The following is an 18,671-nucleotide window of genomic DNA, read 5'->3' as shown; positions in this document are numbered from 1 at the left end:
AATCAAGGAAAAAACAGTATTTTACTGTAAAACCTGAAGCTAATTTCTTCTGTCTGTCACCGTTGTGGAGGAGAGTAGAGCCAGTGTATGAGTTAAAGATGAACAATGAACTGCTGATGTTATTCTGTATGTTTCTCTATTTAAAGATAGCGGCTGTTTAGTTGCTGATGCAGTCAGAATCTCTCTGGTGATTCCAGATTTACATGTATGTGTGCTGTTGTGAAAAATAAGACATTAGAGTTAAACCGAACTTTTCTAATTAACTAAAATAAGTTATCATTAACACATTACTTCATAAACTCAATCAGCAGTTGACCAAGTTGAGGCAGTTGCTTTCAGTGAGCAAAATGAGTTCACTTGAGTATTGTGTAAATCAATGTAGTCCATGTATTTTTACAGCAACATACTGTAAAATAACAGTACATTGCTGGCAACTGCAGCTGCCAGTATTTTACTGTTTTTTAACGGGACAATTTTTAACAGTGCAGATAAGATCAATACATCAATCGAATCTGTTAGGTGTCTACTTTTTAAATGTGTACACTCACAACAAAAACAAATGTGTGTGCTTTTGCAAATCTAGGATAATAAACAGTGTAGGCATTCTGTCTTTTCTCTCTCCGTGAACTGTTTTTAGAAACTAGTCAGCAAAATGCACTGCAACTCCGCGAAAACAATACACCCAGACACGAGACACATATCTTTATAAAGCTTGAAGTGTCTACTTTTAAACGCAGCTATGCATGTTGAAAACAAATATTGTTTGATAAAGTAATCAGTATGAAAGCAACGCTATGTCTAGCTTCTCAGTCTGAGCTCATTAGAGTTATTGCGACCAGGCCCACGATGCTTTGACATTACAAACAGCCTGCATGAGGAGCGCGCAACAGTAGACTGTGTCAGGAAAAACACGTCATTAAAATGAACTGAAACTCAGCAAATACTCGACAAAGAAACATGTGAGATGTTTCTAAAGAAAGCTTGATATGTCTACTTTTGCATTAACCAATATAAGTCGAAAACAAATAATCTTTCAAGTAATTCGTATAAAAGTAAGGGCAGGTACTGATTCTCCTGTCGCCTCATTACAGCGAACGTGATCCCGCCCGCAGTGAAGGCGCATTTCATATGGAAATGAACTGAGGTGAGCCAGCCAGGTGATAATGTAAACGCTCCCCGAGACATGGCATCAAACGACAAGCTTTATTATAGTTACTTATTTTGTTTGAACGATGGCATGCTACACGGGTGAAGAAGCACAATATAAAAATAATATAAAAATAAACAATATAAAAATTAAAATATATAAATAAACTTTTTTTTTCTCAGATTCTTTCTTGAAACTCTTAGTCACATACCTGTCTGATGGCTCATTATGCAGGTCTTTGTCTTCTCTGGTGTTACTCACTGCATAGTAATGATAGTTCACGCCTTCTCGCATAAACTATTTTCACACAGGAAGTGACTTAGAAATTTTAATTCATAGAATTGTTTTTTTGTGAGTAAGTGAACAAGATGTTTCTCACATCATTTTGAAGCAAAAACACTAGACTACCAGATCCAGTTCTCAAAAGTCTTGTGCACAAATGTTCTCTGTGTGTTTCACGGCCTTGTTTCAGGGATTTCAAAATTTTTGTTTTTCACTAAACACGCATAAACGTTTCTTTCTCAAAAACACAAACACATACAAACATGCTGCTTAGGTATTATTGTAAACCAACTTGTGCTGTTTACAGTGTTATCACACAGTAGCCATTAAAATGTTTTTAAGATACTGAAAACAACACAAATGTCAGTGCATATCAAAACTTCTCCAGAGCCCCAAAACACCCTCAGACCCCAGAGGGTTAAAAGTCATTTAATTAGGCAATAAAACAATGCATTACAAAAACATTTTAAATGTATAAATAAATAGACACTTTTATTACTGTATTTTTATTTAATTCATGTTTTAAAGGCTTATTAATCAAACAGTAAAAAATTGTATTAATAAATCACAAAACACATTTTAAACAGCTTTTTAAATAAGCATTTGGAAAATGCTTTTCTCCCTATTTGCCGCTTGGTTTTCTTTTTCTTTTGCCACATGCTTTTCTCAAATTAAAAATAAAGCAAGTTAAAAATGGCTCTGCTGTAATGAGCTATTGTTTTCCTCTGTTAGAAAAAAAAAGACAGTTAACAGTTTTATCTAGATTAAATGATTGTGGTGATAAAGATTTTCTTGGAGATATTGAACAAAATGAACTTCGTATTTTGCCATCAGAGTTGGATGACTACTATACAGAGAAAGCTAAAGGAGCTTTACAATCTAGAGTGAAATGGATAGAGGAGGGGGAGAAAAATTCTTCATATATTTTTTTAAATTTAGTAAAGCATAGGCAAGCTTCAAAAACTATTAATAAACGTAGCATAGATAACGATGTAAGTGAAGAGAAAACTTTGATTGATGATCACATCTATTCATATTATTATATAAGTCAAAATTTAATGAGAGTGATTGTGACTTTTTCTTTTCCTTTTTAAAAGATAAAGTTCCTATTATAGATGACAGCTTCCGTGAAATGATGGAATCTGACATTGTTATCTCTGAACTTGATGTTGCTATTTCTAAAATGTCCAATGGAAAATCCAGGCATATACGGAATTACAGTTGAGTTTTATAAACATATTTGGCCAGAGATGAGATTTTTAGTGTTTGAAGCACTTAAGAAAAGTAAAGACAAAGCAGAACTATCGACTTCTATGAAGCAGATTTTAATAATTTTAGTTCCAGAGCCAAGCAAAGACAAATTATTTTTAAATAATTGGAGACCCATAACTCTTTTGTCCAATGATTTTAAATTGGTCTCTCATGTATTTGCCAATAGACTCAAAAAATGTGAGATAATTAATAAAACACAATCAGCTTTTATTGTATTAAATTTATTTTTTATTGTATTATCTTTTATTTTTAATGTATTAAAGGGAGAATTATTCAGAATGATACTTGATATGCTCGATTATTTAATTCCTCAGACAAGTTTATTTCTATTTCTAGACTTTTTCAAGGCATTTGATACCCTTGAGCATCCTTTTTTGTCTTTAGAAAGTCTTTAGAAACTTTTGGGTTTAGTCCGAGCTTTTGTAGGGTAATTTCCATGTTCTATACTGATATATTCAGTAGTAAATCACTGAATTCAGGATCATCTCCTAGAGTTTACATCAAAAGATTAATCCATCAAGGATGTCCCATCTCACCTTTACTTTTTAATATAGCTGTTGAACTTATGTCATTATATTAAAAAAAAATCAGAGTACACTAGGTATTAATATACTTGGTAGGACTTTTACTTTAAGTCAGTTTGCTGATGACACTCTATTAATTCTTAAGAATAGGGAGGTGCTCCTTTTAGCTCTTGTCAAAGTTTCTGTTTCCTAAAGCTTCTGAATTCACCTTAAACCTAAGAAAATGTGGAATATCAACTATTCAGAATTGTACTTTAAGAGAGTTAGAGGGTATTCAAGTAAAAGAAGAAGTTAAATGCTTGGGAGTTACCATCACCAAATATTCTGTTAATAGAGAATGTGCAAATTTTAATATTAAAATGGATGGCGTGAAAAAATCCCTAAATCATTGTCTAGCTAGAGACCTTTCCATATAGGGTAAAATTCTGTTGACTGGGATTATCTAAAATTATATATTTAACTTATCCTTTATATACTCCTCCCAAAATAGTTAAATCTATTAATTTAACATTTTTTACATTTATTTGTAAAAATAAAACACATTATTTACGTAAGAATCATATGGTCAAAGAGTATGAATATGGAGGTTTGAAAGCTATCGATTTTGAATGTCTTCATAGCACTTTTAGAGTTAAATGTTTAAAAGAGTGTTTAGCTAAGCCTTATTCAATATGGTATCATATCCCAAATAATTTGTTTAAAAAAATGGTGGCCATGAATTTGTATTAAGATGTGATTATGATTGTTCAAAACTTCCTTTGAAGCTGTCTAATTTTCATAAGCAAGCACCACTTCTTTGGAAAGAGATATTTACCCATAATTTCCCCCCTCATAAATCCACTCTTTGGAATAATTGGGCTGTTATTATTAACAGAAAATCATTGTTTAGAAGTGACTGGTACAATAAAGGCATTATATTTATTAATGATTTGTTAGACAAAAATGGACTGCTACTATCTCATATTGAATTTTTAAATAAATATAGATTTAAAATCACAGATAAAGTTTATACTGAAATTTGCGAGGCTATACATATTGCTTTTTTTAGGTTAATTTAAAGGAATTATTTTGATCCCCCATGTACATATGCAACTTCTCTTCCGTCTTTAAAAATATCAAATGTTGATACTTTTGATAGTAAATGTAACAACAAGCTTATTTACAAAGAATTCAAACGCTTATTATGGGTAGTTTTAAGTGTTATCATCTAGGAGTTGTTGAACCCTTAATGGAAGATAAAGCTTTTACCTTTTATCTTAAATATCCTGTAGCACCTGAGGGTTAAGGAAACTCATTACAGAATTGTATTCAGGATATATCCTGTGAATGAGTTTATTCAAAAAAGATTAACTTTGTTGACAAGTGTAGATCTGCTCAAATCTTCAAGAAACACTCAATCACTTATTTTTTAATTGTGATTTTACTTTTAAATTCCGATTTATACTTGGCTTTCATTAAAGATGATTTCAGGTCCCCCTTATCGTTCTAGAAGATATTTTATTTTACAAAGCTGATTTCTTTCTCTGATGTAGTGAACTTTATTTTACTAATGGGTAAATGTCATATTCATTGCTGTAAGTGGAAAAAGTGCAGACCCTCTTTTAGATGTTTTCTTTCTGAGGTAAAGAAAGTGGCTCAAAGCTTTAAATACTTCAGAAATCAAAGTAAAATAACTGAAGCTCTCTGTACTTCATTTTCAGCATATTTATTGTTAGAATGTTTTGTTTGTCCTTTGATGCAGATCTTTTGTACTGCTCCTTGCTCCTTGTTGCAGTTGTAACAATTTTTATGTATTTTATTTATTTTAATAGTAAATATGCCTTGCGATGTTGACTGCTCCCTGTTTTGGGATGTAAACTTTTTGCAAAAAAAAAAAAAAAGACTTAGTGGATTAAACAAGTTTTTTTTAAATTGTGGTAATGTTTGGATGAAAAGTTTTGATCAACTTCAAATACTGAATGTCTCTGTAGTGAGAGAGATAGCAGATATGTTGTGTGAAGTTAAAAACGAGGGAGAAATTTATCATGTCCTGACTGCAACAGTAAGTGGCAAAAAAAAAAAGCTGAACAGAAAAGACTTCTATTTTGGCGTGGTGTGTGACGTCATAAGGCTGCGCCGCGTCCGCGCTGCAATTCAACTGGAGAAAGGTTTGTTTTACAACTTTTACACGAATATAAACTAATTGAATAAAGTTTCAGGTTTTTCTTCCGATATTATGTATCTGCTGTTGACTATTATTTTAAAACGAAGTACTATTTTACAGTAATCGGGGGCTATTGTTTGAACAACATACATGTGTGTTTTAAGTGTTTTAATAAAGGTTTAATTTGTTAAATAGCAAAATGTCATTCTATGCTAAGTATAAATCACTGAGGTAAAGTTGGTTTTATATTCACACATTCGGAGTTTCCCTTTAATAATATAATTTCTTTAAAGTATTTGCAAACTCTAAACAGTGAAATCATATTAGCACTCAATGACTATCAAAGTACATCATTGTTCACAGTCAAAAAAACAGTGTTAATTTTGTTTTCAAGCCACACTTGCATGCTAATTCCGATCGAATATTCAAAGTAACATGGTAAACAATATAGAGACTTCTAAATGAACGAATGTGGGAATATAAAACCAACTTTACCTCTATCATATATTGACGTAACATTGAGCCGAAGTTTGACGCAGCATAGCGCCAAGTGTGCATTTCCTAGAAATATGGGATTCACAACACCTGGAGAGATTAATAGCCTGTGTAAGACCATACCCCACAAAAGGGGTAAATGTTGCACCCCGGGTGCTCTAGGACGTCCCGAAGTTTCCCATTGACTTAGATGGGCCCCGTTGACTCCCATTCATTTTCTAGACACTCGTAAGATACTATTCCCGGAAATCGCCATAGCGCCAACAATGAAATTCGTAGAGACATGGGATTCGCGAAATCTCGAGAGGGTTATAGGAGGCTTCAAACCACACCCCGAAAGCGGGTAAATGTTGTACCCCTGGGGAGCTAGGACGTCCCAAATTCTCCATTGACTTAACATGGAGCTGAACTTTAACCAATCACTGCGTCCATTGTGAATTACATAAAAATATGGGATTCACAACATCTGTAGGGGGTTGCAGCCAAAGTGAGAACATACCCCGAAAGGGGGTATAGGTTGTTCCCCAGGGGTGCTAGGACGTCCCAAAGAGGTCCCCATTGACTTTACATTGTTTCTTGCTCTGACTTACCAGATTTATTTTTGTTAATTACTCTCATATAAAGATAGGTTATTTTGTTTCTGTTTATTGTTTTGTTCATTTTAAACAGATTTGTTTTATTGTTTTGTTCATTTTAAACAGGATAAAGTGTCCAAACACAGAAAAACTCCTGCTGAAGCGACTGATCTCCACACTGTTATAAAGATGGCGTTTATTAAAGAGGAGAGTGAAGATGTGAAGATTGAAGAAACATTCACAGTCAAACAGGAAGATCTGCAGGAACAAACAGGTTGGTTTTCATTCTCAAAGACCAACTCAAAATTTTAGGCCTTAAAAAGTCTTAAATTTACTGAAATATTTTGTTGTAGGTCTTAAATCTTTTTTTAACAAGTCTTCATTTTCCTTAGTTCATGTTTTGCTACCCAATCTGGCCAAAAGCCACACAATCACCAACAATCCATCTCAATAAAACTTTCAACTTTTTAATTTAAAAAATGACATTTTAACTCCATTTATCATAGTGGTAAGGACTACTGAGGATATCGACCTGGACATATTGTTGTGTATAAATTTAGTTTATTATAGTTTTTAAAACTTTTGTTCATTTTTTTTTATTTTATAGAAATTTTATTTTGGGTAAAAAAGTGTCTGGATCCAAGTAGAGCTCTTTTGTTTTTACACAATATTTAAGATCTTTTGATCAGAAATATCTAAAATATTTTAATATCATTATTATTATTGTTGATTTATTGTTGTATTATTAAATATTATATATAAAAATAAATATTTATTGATAGGACAAATAAAAATATTTTTTCATCTGGGCCGTTTGAAAAAATCCTTAGTCTAAAATTTCATTCATAATGGTCCTAAAAATGTCTTTAAAAGTCTTAAATTTAACTTGGTGACACCTGTAGAAACCCTGATTTAAAGTATGTCAGAAAACGTGGATGACTCTAATTTTAAATATGCTGAATGAAATTAAAAAATTTATTAAAGTAATTAATTATTATACAACATTGTACAGTTTTCTAAATTATAAGATGTTGCTGTGGGGCGACGTGAAACAAAACAAACAAATTAAAGTGGAACAATAACGTTTAGCATTGCACTGACTACAATTGGCCAACAAACTAGTCTACAAATGACTTTTGCTGCTTAAGAATTGGATTACAGCATGCTGATGATATGCAAACATCTGAGTGTGACGTTCGTCAGTATTGACCACATTCTTCACGTACCAGCAGGCACCGCCATTGGAATCTTTTTGCTTTTTAAAGAGCCCATATTATGGTTTTTTGTAAATGCCCTTCCATGTAGTTTGTAACAGCTCTAGGTGAAGTTAAGTATCCAGCTAGGGTTTAAATCTGTTGTACAGTGTTTAAAACTGTTGATTCATCTATAAAAGAGTCGACTCATAGTGCTTCAAATGAGTCATCTTGATAACGAGTCATTAGGTGTTTCGCCATGACATGCTAACGAAACCAAGTAGTTGCGCGCACAAACCCGGGAGATTTCAAACCTGCGGCCCCGCTCACTATCACAGAAAAAGCCACAAACACAAACCCGCCGGTCAAATGAAGTTGCAATGTGCAGATGGATATTATTGAGTATCTACCCAAAGATGAAACCTCAGCATTAGCTCAGCCTTGAGCAGTTTGAGTGCTTCTGGAAACTACATGCTTACAAAGAATACTTCATCGACCGTTTGTTAAAGGAAGGATCAGTAAAGACTACTGATAGGGATGTCCCGATACAACATTTTAACTTCCAATACGATACAGATATTGCAGCCATCAGTCCGATACGATACCGATATAAATCCGATATCAGAACAAATTATGAAAACTTTATTTTTACCTATTTTGTTGAGTGGAATGTATGAAAGGCTAGATCAAACTGAGAACAAGTCAGCAACACTAAGTATGAAAAAAACAACCAGTTTATTAACTATTGGTTGCATAAATGTGAACCTTTTACATAAGAATATATAAAATGAACTAAAGAATAAATATTAAGACCCTGAAAAATATCTTAATTGAATAAACAAAAATACATTTTTAAAGTGCAAAATGCGAATTAAAGGTCACTTCAGTTATTTATTTTTACCATCAGCAAAGAGTAGAAACAGCTGAGAGCAGGAACATAAGAAAAAAAAAATGTTTATTAAACAACTGCTAAAGGTTCAGTGTGCAAAATTTCAATTTCACACACAGCTTTTTGATAAATTTTTGATCCAGCTGAGCTGAAAAATAGCTTTCACACTGGGCAGCAGAAATAATTTATTGTTAAGTTAATAAAAATGTGCAGTATTGTTAGTACAAACATTTACATGATCGTAGCTATTTCATCTGTGTTTGTATCATAAGAAGATTAAGGCTGTATAAATGTTCCCAAACATTATTAATTTTATAATAATCACATATTATATGTAACATAAAAATACTTGCAGAGGCTAGATTGAAACACACCTTTTCCCCACAGCACTTGAAATAATGTGATTTTTAAGAATAGTTTTATTTATCAAAATTCATTATATTTGCATATTTGCACAGATTCCACCCTACTGCCCACATGGGAAAATTAGACAATGTAAATAAAGAGAACTGCAAACTGATGTGCAAAGCTGACACTGTTTATCAGAGCACTTTATCTTTCTGGGCTTTTTAAAGAAGAGTTAAACATGGGAATGTCTCTAATAAAATTTACCTTCTGCCCCAAAAGTAATACCATTCTTTCTTTTAAACTGTAATGGCCCTCAGCAACAGAATGATTTCTTATTCTTATTTAACAGACAATGAAAACAACAAAAATGTTTAGCATTTTACATGACACTGTTCCTTTCAGAGTGTTCAAGTAAAAAAAAATGAAATAAAGAATAATAAATCCACTATTTCACTCCTATTATTCATGTGCACCACTGACAGGTCAAATCTGCTCCCCCTCTTGGTGCTGCTGAGAGACTGAGATTGAAAGTTTGCGTATAAAATATTGTAGAAACGCAGCTAAAGAAAGCAGAATCCGGGACATGTTCGGCGATTTAAATCTTGGCTGAATGCAATTTTTAAGTCCCAAATAGAGGACATGTCCGGGAAAAAGATAATGTATTGTAGACTTTTTTTCCCGCGTGTCCTCGCTCTCTTCTCAAAGCTAAAGTCAGAGCAGGTGTCCAGCGCGTCTGTGTGGGTCTGCTGCAGCGGAGCCTGTGACGGAGACTTTTCTCATGCACACTGAACCGGACCGCTGAGGTAAAGTTTTATGTGTGGGAAGCACTGGTGATGAATTAGGTATCACACTGGATGAACCACGATATGCCATGACCGAATTGAGGCTCGCACGATGTGCGCTATGTCGCCATTCTGTGCCTTATGTTGCCTAGCAGCCTTAAGCAAAACAATGTAAAGATCGCTTGACGTGAAGTAAATAAACCAGTAACGTTAGAGATGTGCCGTTGTTGCTAGCGTTAGCGTGTGCTACCGTCACAATAGATTTCTATCGTGATACACTGTAACTTAGTGTGAAGAGCATGTTAAATCTTAGAGACTTTGCTAGCAAGCCGTGTTGTGATCACGTGGGCTTTGCACGCTGGCTCTGGACGCTGCTGGATAGAATAGCTGTAACGGAGTTTAGAGAGTATCGGACTGCTTATATCGGAGATTTTTAACACAGTCCGATATAGTTTTTTGGACTAATATCGGACGAATTTCCGATATCAATATCGGATCGGGACATCCCTAACTACTGATGGACTATGTCAGAACCTGGATCAGTTTCTTCCTCCATTTCTCAAGTGTAAGCACGTGCAATTAAAGTTGTTGCCTCGTTGACTCTAGCTTGCAAATGTATTTAGTTGTTATTTGTTACTAATAACCGCGTGTACTGTATCAGGTTAACTCGCTATATTCTCATATCCCGTGTAAAGCCACGTTAAAAACGCGACGTGTCCATTTGTTTACGGATCTTCATGGAGGAGGGTAATGTGTGTGTGTTTTTGTGTGTGTGGTGTCCTCCTCCGAGGAGGGTAAAGTGTGTGTGTGTTTGTGTGTATATGAGTGAGCCTGAAAAGAGCAGAGTGTGACAAGCTAGGAGATCTCCTTGCCATTTCTTGTAGTTTTTGCTTAATAAAATAGTTAGTCATCGCTATTTTCAAGTCCATTGTCAATATTTACATTCACCCACTGGCAGCCAAAATCCATGCCTTACACGATGAAGCGTATATGCACTGACTACTTTTATATTGTTGATTAGCTGCTGGGCATTTCACTCTGAAGGCAGTCAGTGTCGACCAATCGCAACAGACTGTCATCGGTCCAATCAGCGCAAAAGGGTTTTGGGACCAAATGAATCACTGGACGATTCATATGGCAGTCGCTGGGATAATTAGGTAAAAATAAATGCAGATTACAAGACCATGAAAGTGTTTTTTGACCTTGCATGCATATTAGACTGTTGTTGGAGACCCCTACCACCAAAATATGACCCCATGTCATTTATAATATTAACTGGCTGTATTTAAATTCCTAGCGTCTGGGGATAAGATTGGCTAGTTTGATAGTGATTGATAGTGTCGCTGTCACCCCAGCAGGATCGCTCTTTCTTTTTTTTTTTTTTCCTGGGCTTTTTAATTTTCAAATGCGTTCGTGAGTGCATGTTTCCAAAGTGGTATGCAAACTAAAGGTATGTTTGTTATGATTTTAAATAATTGTGCGCGATCTGTTTAGCAACTTAACATATTGTTATCCATTTAGGAAGGATAAATGATTGGGGGACAGACTGTTGGAGAGTCTGGAGCAGCAATTGTGATACTGCTGCTTTTATCTTGTTGCTTTTATTGATGCTGCTTGGAGTTTGTTTTGATGCGTGCTTTCATCATATGATACTGGATTAATGTGCAAACTTTAATGTGAAGATATTAACTACTGCGCTGTGAATCACTGACGCTATTTGCCTTCACATTGTGAACTTTACACACGGATTCAGTCAATTGTGTATCAATAAGGCTATAGCAGCTGATACATTTGTGTGTGGGAGTTCATCTGTTTTCTGTGCTTTATTACTTTTCTTCATTTGTGCTTAATCCATTGTTTTGTGTGTTTTATTTGGGCTCCCTGTGGGAAGTTTATTCTTTTGCGTAAGTTTAAATTGGGATGATTATTATTATTATTATTATTATTAATAGTAGTAGTAGTAGTAGTAGTGGTAGTAGTAGTATTTGAGTTTTTCTCCTCTTGTAAGGAGATATTTTTATGAATCTATTTGTTTGGGGATTCCTGTCTTTTGTGTGAGATTGTGACTTGTGTACAATTGTTAATTGCACTTTTTTTGCATTGTGGGAGTCGAGGCTTCCAGGCAGGCCACTTGTTATCCCTCGTGTGCGGTGGTGGGATACAACACGGAGTGCAGTGTGTGTTGTGTGCTCACGTATGCTTGTGTGCGGTGCCCTTCGGTAAAACCATTTGTATTTTTACGGAGTTTTGTGCTACGTAACTAGTTTATCTGCCACCTGTGCCACCTCTAACTCCTCCCATTGCCATTGTTGTTTCTTGACGTGACTGTGCTGCTACTATTGGCGATTAAGCTTTTAAAAGAGATTTTTATATTGGATAATTAAGGAAAATAAAGTTTTGTATTTTTTGGTATTCATGTCTCATGCCTTTTCCTTACACCAAGAACCTGTGGTAAATTCCCTGTGATCAGGATGGCGAAGACGGCTTTAGTTTAGTATTCATTTTCTCCCAACTTACCGTTCCGCTACATTCACAGTCAAAAGTAAATTTGCCCAGAGTGTACTGAGTTTTTAAAAAAAAAGCATTTTCCCAGATTATGTCAAAATAAGATGTCCCAAATATCATCCCGTTTGCTGAAGCACAGAGAAAGTTTTGGCCAAATTAAGATTCAAAATCACCCCAGAATGGATGAAAATGACCCAACAACACACAAGGGGAAAGGTGCACATTCCAGCCATTATGCAGATGCTGTACAGGTATATCTCATGTTTGTGAGGCAAATATTCAGCTGTTTGTTCAGCTGTTACCCCAGAACCTTTTTTCTGATGTGTTTACCAGTCAGGCACAGAATGAACAAGTATTCCCTGTCTGCTTTACAATTTTTAGAAAAACATTTTGTTGTAATTATGAATGTATACAAAAAAAAATAAGCCATTTACAGCTTTCAAATATGTGTCTTATCCATATGACCAAAATGACTGACAGTTTCAATTTACTAAAACTTCTATGTTAAGCAGGTTTGACACAATTTACATTATAAAAGCACTAGATAAATAAAGATGAATTGAATTGAATCTGCTTAAATGTGGATCAAACACAATATGATGTGATTTAATTTAAATTTATTGTGCATCAAAATTACAGTGTGTGTAGCCAATGTTTCCAGTGTCTTTTCACTTTTCAGCTTTTGATGAGTTTTTAAGACTTAATGAAAACTAATGTTTTATTTATTTCAGACCTAATTGAAGAGAATGAGGGGAGTAAAGAGGAGGAACATCATGTCAAAATTGAGGAAAAAACTCATTTACAGACTGATGGTATCAGCTGCTCATCGCACCTTAATCACCACACGAGGACTCACACTGGAGAGAAACCATTCACATGCACTCAGTGTGGGAAGAGTTTCAGCCGATCCTCATCTATGAATCTACACATGAGGATCCACACTGGAGAGAAACCATTCACATGCAATCAGTGTGGGAAGAGTTTTAGCCTATCATCAAACCTTATTAAACACATGAGGATCCACACTGGAGAGAAACCATTTACATGCACTCAGTGTGGGAAGAGTTTCAGCCAATTATCACACCTTAATCTACACATGATGAACCACACTGGAGAGAAACCATTCACCTGCACTCAGTGTGGTAAGAGTTTTAGCCTATCATCAAACCTTATTAAACACATGAGGATCCACACTGGAGAGAAACCATTCACATGCACATGTGGGAAGAGTTTCAGCCAATTATCACACCTTAATAAACACACAAGGATCCACACTAGAGAGAAACCATTCACTTGCACTTAAGCCATGGTCACACTGGACTTATCTCCCCATAGACTTCCATTCATACGCACGCAAATGCGTCACTGCACAAGTTTTGCAGTTTACTGCGTGGCAAAGGTCAAGCTTTGTGAACTCTGACCTGCAAAATCGCATTAATTGACTGTGTGAGACCAATAAAAGATCAAAACATGACCTCTCTGGACAGAAATGTAAAATATGGACCAATCGCCTTATTTTGAAATGTCTAATCATTTTGTTTAATTCCGCCACTTTTCGGAGCGACATACAACACAATTTTGCATGCTCAAACTCTAGTGTGACCGCAGCTTTGGTGTGGGAAGAGTTTCAGTAACTCATCAGACCTTAATAAACGCATAAAGACCCACACTGGATAGAAACCATTCACATGAGCTCAATGTGGGGAAGAGTTTTAACTGATCAGCAAACCTTACTGAACAAATGAAGATCCACACTGGTGTGAAAGAGTATTTGTGCTTTGAGTGTGAGAAGACTTTTATTACAAAATTGAAACTGCACCAGATGATTCACACTGGAGAGACCGTACAAGTTCAGACTGTGACAAGAGTTTTAATCAGTTACCACCTCTGAAAACTGAAGATTTACACTGGAGAGAAACGGTACAGATCTGATCAGTGCCTACAGAATTGGACAAAAAGTTTCACATGTCATGAATGCGGCAAAACATTTTCTCTGTGCGCACTAACACACACACAAGCACCAAGCAGACACACAGGCGTTTGCTGTTATATCAACTCAAAGGCTTGTAATACCATGTATCAAGTACGTATGTATACCAAAAGGTTTTATATAAAGGTATATAAATACTGAATCGCGCCAGCTCTGGGCCGCAGCGCACATTACTCTCAGGCCCATTCCGGCGCGGATCCACGCCCCATTCACACGGGGCGTCAGCGTCAACGCTTCCCATTCACTTTGAATGGGTGACGTCAGGCGTTGCCGAACTGCATTGTGGATCTGTCGGCACCGCTTCACAGGCGTTGCTCGCTGCAGAAGTTGGGACTAGCTCAACTTTTCAAGTGCCAATGGAAGCGTCAGCCAATCAGATCGCTGTATGCAAATACACCAGCTCAGACAGTGACCTATTGCTGACTGAATTTCATTGGCTGACGCTTTATGACGATCGCTTCAGCCCCAACTTCAGACACGCCTTCAGTCAAGCGTTGACGCTGAAGCCCTGTGTGAATGGGGCATTTTGGCAGCCGTATCTGGCCCGATTGATTGATCTGGCCGGCAGCCGGAGCCGGGACAAGTGGTAAGTCCCCGGCAGGCGAGAATCTAGCCGGAACTGGCCCGTGTGTTTTGCTATCTGGGAAAGCTCTCTCTCTCTCTCTCTCATTCGCGCGCACTAACATACACACACACAATCACCAAGCACACACACAGGCAAAGCTCTCTCTCTCCCATTTGCATAGCAATATCCGCGATATTGCTAGACAGCCCGCTCCCGTCCCAAATTAAACCCGTTACCGACCGCTCCCACGATTTATTCGGAAATTTTATTCCTGCGCCGCAGAAATCTGGTCGGGTCCTGCGGCGCCCGCGGGAATGCAAACCTCTACAGTAAGTTCACAGAGATGGCTTCAAGAGCTTCATTAGGGGACACTGCGTATGAGAAGTAATGACGCTCTAAACCCACAGTGTGCCACTTCTTCACAATAAGTTTCACATCAACATTGAGCCCACCAGCTACAATTGCCTTTATGAGTCCAAACTGAGGTACTCCGTCTTCTGTGCATCCGGTTGTAATGGTCATGCCTGGTCTGTACTGTGTGCCATTAACCACTACCCATTCGGGAACATAAACTTCAGCAAATGGGAGTTCTTCAAGACCCTTCACAAATTCTCCCTCAACTGCAGAAAGAAATTAGCCATGTCCTTGTCCAATCTCTGTGTTTTTGGAAAAAAATGCCTTCTGACAGTAAACGGTAGCACAACATCATCTGATTTCTAAATGCCATAGTTTTGAAAATACTTTTGAAATTGCAAACTACATGGCTCAGCTGCTTAAAGAAATTATGTCGGGCCTCAAAGCGCATTGTCCAAAATTGTTTTAACGGACCAATCTTCCGAATAGCTCTCGGGTAATGAAGATGGAAGTGATGGTTGGGTTTCAAGTTTCTGTCCGGGTAAAGCTGCATGAATGCAGTGTGGTATTCAGCTATTAGATGTTTCAAGTATAAGGTGGCTTCTGCTGTGATAGAGGGGAGAAAATGAACTCCATACATGACAGGAGAAGAAGTAACAATTCCCAATGTTTGTTTTCTTTTGGAATTTTGTCTCCAATGATGATGAGCAAAAACCTTAAAAAGCACCACATTTGAGCAGCAGTCTGTCTCATTGCCCCATAAGGGTTCTTCAGTTCATGTTGTCACAGCACAGTAGGCTTGTTGCAGCTGTCTGGGAATCCATAATCAAAACTTGTCAATCTATAGTTGAGCGTTTCTAAACTCACAGGACCTTCAGCAAACAAGGAGGTCAAGACCAACTTGACTTCGTAAGGTCCAATTCCCTCAAGAATGTCATGCATAATGTCTGGGGCTACATTGTCCACAACGCTGAAGTATTTTAAATCATCCAGGACACGTTTTCGTTTGAGTCCTGTTTCTGATTGATTGTTGGATGACGAGTCCTCAGCATAATTCTGAGCATTGCGCAGCATTTTTGTGTCTTCAACAGTCTGCCTCCACATATCTTCTTTGTTTACTTTACACCAGTGACAGCAGTGGTTAGCTTTGAAACTTTCTGAGAAGCCAAGGAGTAAATTTAGTCCCAAGTTGTCACCAGTAACTTGTGCCACACTGACTTTAACACTGCCACAATATTCTGGAGTGTCAATAAGAAGTCCCCCAACTTCCAAGTCCATAATATCATCAGTTATTCGCTAAAGAACAGAATTGATGCAATATGTTTTAGCATCATCTGATTTGTAGACAGCTAACAGAAAGCATGAAGACGGACGATAACAGCATGGGAGGCAAACACTTGATCTGAAAGTATATCAGTCCTATATTGTGTACTATAGTTTTGGAGCCCAGGGGGTTAACAGTCTCACAATCATCGTTGTACAACAGAAGTGGTACAGAAAGCTCTTTGGAGAACAAGGGGTGGCATTTGTAAAGCTCTCCGTCATTAAAGTCTTGAAACACTCCATCATCACGCTTCATGTTCTGATAGTCAATGATGAGTTTCATTGTTCCAGGTGATTCAAGAACCTTTTTTAGAAGTGGACCCAGTGGAATGTACTGAAATGAGTCGGGTACTGCTGTTTGCTTAACCATGCCGCATGCAGAGTCATGCCGCTGACAATAAGAAATCCCTGAAAAACACTCAACAGTAGGGTCAATGAAACACCCTGTTTTTGTGAAGTATTTCATTTGTTTGTATTCGGTTTCAATGTCTCTTAATGGCTCAGAAGCCCTCTCAAACTGAGCATTTAGGGTTTTCACTGCTTGTTCATCTTGGTGTCCTAATTGTTTAAATAAAGACATTGTCTCCTCCTAAAGACCACTTACTATTTCTGTATTTTAACTTGCAGTTTGTTTCACCACAAAGTTGATGGCAGAATATGTTTGGGAAGATTTTTCTCTTAACTTTGCAAGAAACAAGGCTAAACGTTTAGTTATTTCTTCATTGTCAAAATAATCCTACTCTTCCTGTGTCTCCACAACTTCAGTATCTTCAGCGTCTAAAGGTGTGGATGAAGCTGCATGTTGATGTGAAACATTTGTGAATGGAGCAGTATGTTGATGTGAAACTTCAGAAGTAGGTGAAAAGATTTCTTCTGTTGGTCTGTCATCTGCTTGCATGTGATCTCTCAACAGATGTCTTTTGAATGACCACATGTATCCAAAAGTTCTACCTCAATTGTTTTCACAACAGAAAAAATTGGACGAACTGTTGCCATGCACCGTATTAGGATGGCGGAAATAGTCTTTGAAGTTTGGAGTGGAATTTTTGCATTTGAAGCATGTGACAGGCATTGTTTAGTTACTTACAGTACACAACTGCTTGAAATAATGGATAAACTTTAATCTTAGGCCAATTCTTGGTATAAGTGCTGTAATCGTGCAGTCATCAGGGAGCAGAAAGCTTTGCTGATCAATTTCCTCCTCTGGAGAAGGAAAAATAAGAAATATAAATTAATGACCAATAGTTTTATTTTTGCGTTGGTAATGATTTAACTTGGTAAATTCAATAGGCAATAGGCAAAAAAAATATTTAAAAAATTTATAGCAAGTTTAGTTTGCAACTTAAAGCATTCATTATTATTTTATTACACACAATATTTACACATTTGCACAAATTTACATGTTTCATTTCTTCAAATGCGTTGTATTACTCTTTTTTTTTTTTTTTTTTTTTTTTGAAAATAGCTTTTTAAATTTATAAAGTATTTTTAAAGAATAAACATACAGTGCTCAGCATAAATATGGACATTTTTGTTTAAATTTAATAAAAAAAAAATTGTGAATATAGGCAATGCATTTTAGGGCATTTGAGAAAAAAAGGATTTATTCAACAGTTATAAAAACAAAATATTGCAAAAAGAATTACAAACTAGACATTTTCAACAAAATATATATATTTCATTGATTTTTTTTCCTCTTTTTAAAACTTGTATTTAATTTTTTTTTTCATATCTTAGAAATTTGAGTGTAGTAATTTTTGGACTGTTATTTTCAGCTTTTTTTGTTGTTATACTAGCTCAAGATATTGACCACTGTAATTATACTAGAATATTATTTATATTTCTATAAATTCTAAATATTATTAAAAAAAAGTCTTAAATATTTTTTGTTGCTTATATTTACTGCTACAATAACAGCCAAAAATATTAGAGTAGATGTTACCTTAAATAATTGTACAAATTCATCAATCATTTTTAATAATGAATGTTTTGTTAATGTACACACTAGGCCTATTGCAAGGTTAAAAATGTATTTCTTAATCCTAAAATAAATGTTAACTATATTATGTAATTTAAAGATTAAAATTACAATTTTTTTTACAACTTTAAATATATATTTTGAGCAAAATTTGTTACATTATCTTTCACCTGCAAACCTGTCAATTAATGTTTCCAAATTCCACTTCTGAAGTGTGTCCTTCACGTAAGAATCCATAGGGCTCTGTTTTAAAAAAGAGAGTTAGTTAATATATAACATTAATCAATTTTAAAGCATTTAACTGAT

At 35.8% G+C, this 18,671-nt stretch overlaps 3 protein-coding genes across 8 annotated transcripts in view; 1 reads left to right on the top strand and 2 right to left on the bottom strand.

The window, feature by feature from the left end:
* zgc:174653 overlaps nt 1-18,671 on the bottom strand; it is a 954,986-nt gene that overhangs the window by 883,762 nt on the left and 52,553 nt on the right. The gene's annotated exons all lie outside the window — the stretch shown is intronic.
* LOC103908679 (uncharacterized) overlaps nt 1-18,671 on the bottom strand; it is a 129,949-nt gene that overhangs the window by 95,841 nt on the left and 15,437 nt on the right. The gene's annotated exons all lie outside the window — the stretch shown is intronic.
* On the top strand, nt 5,317-16,981 carry LOC137490914 (uncharacterized). 3 transcript variants are annotated; one of them, XM_068219908.2, is made up of 3 exons: nt 5,317-5,372; nt 6,565-6,712; nt 12,887-16,981. In XM_068219908.2, the coding sequence occupies exons 2-3, from the start codon at nt 6,628-6,630 to the stop codon at nt 13,456-13,458; spliced, it is 657 nt and encodes a 218-aa protein (XP_068076009.1). In that variant the 5' UTR covers nt 5,317-5,372; nt 6,565-6,627; the 3' UTR covers nt 13,459-16,981. The 3 variants fall into 3 exon arrangements, with proteins under 3 accessions (XP_068076009.1, XP_073804116.1, XP_073804117.1); XM_073948015.1 differs by having other exon boundaries at nt 5,317-5,520; XM_073948016.1 differs by having other exon boundaries at nt 5,317-5,918; nt 6,533-6,712.

Source organism: Danio rerio, chromosome 4 (genome assembly GCF_049306965.1).
Source record: "Danio rerio strain Tuebingen ecotype United States chromosome 4, GRCz12tu, whole genome shotgun sequence".
Lineage (NCBI taxonomy): Eukaryota > Metazoa > Chordata > Actinopteri > Cypriniformes > Danionidae > Danio > Danio rerio.
This window is presented reverse-complemented; position numbering and strand designations above follow the sequence as displayed.

What these genes read in the sequence shown, in the direction of transcription:
- LOC137490914 (XM_068219908.2), top strand. Translation starts at nt 6,628, where the DNA reads ATGGCGTTTATTAAAGAGGAGAGTGAAGATGTGAAGATTGAAGAAACA. An exon ending in AGATCTGCAGGAACAAACAG is followed by an intron (nt 6,713 to 12,886) that starts GTTGGTTTTCAT and finishes TATTTATTTCAG; the next exon opens with ACCTAATTGAAGAGAATGAG.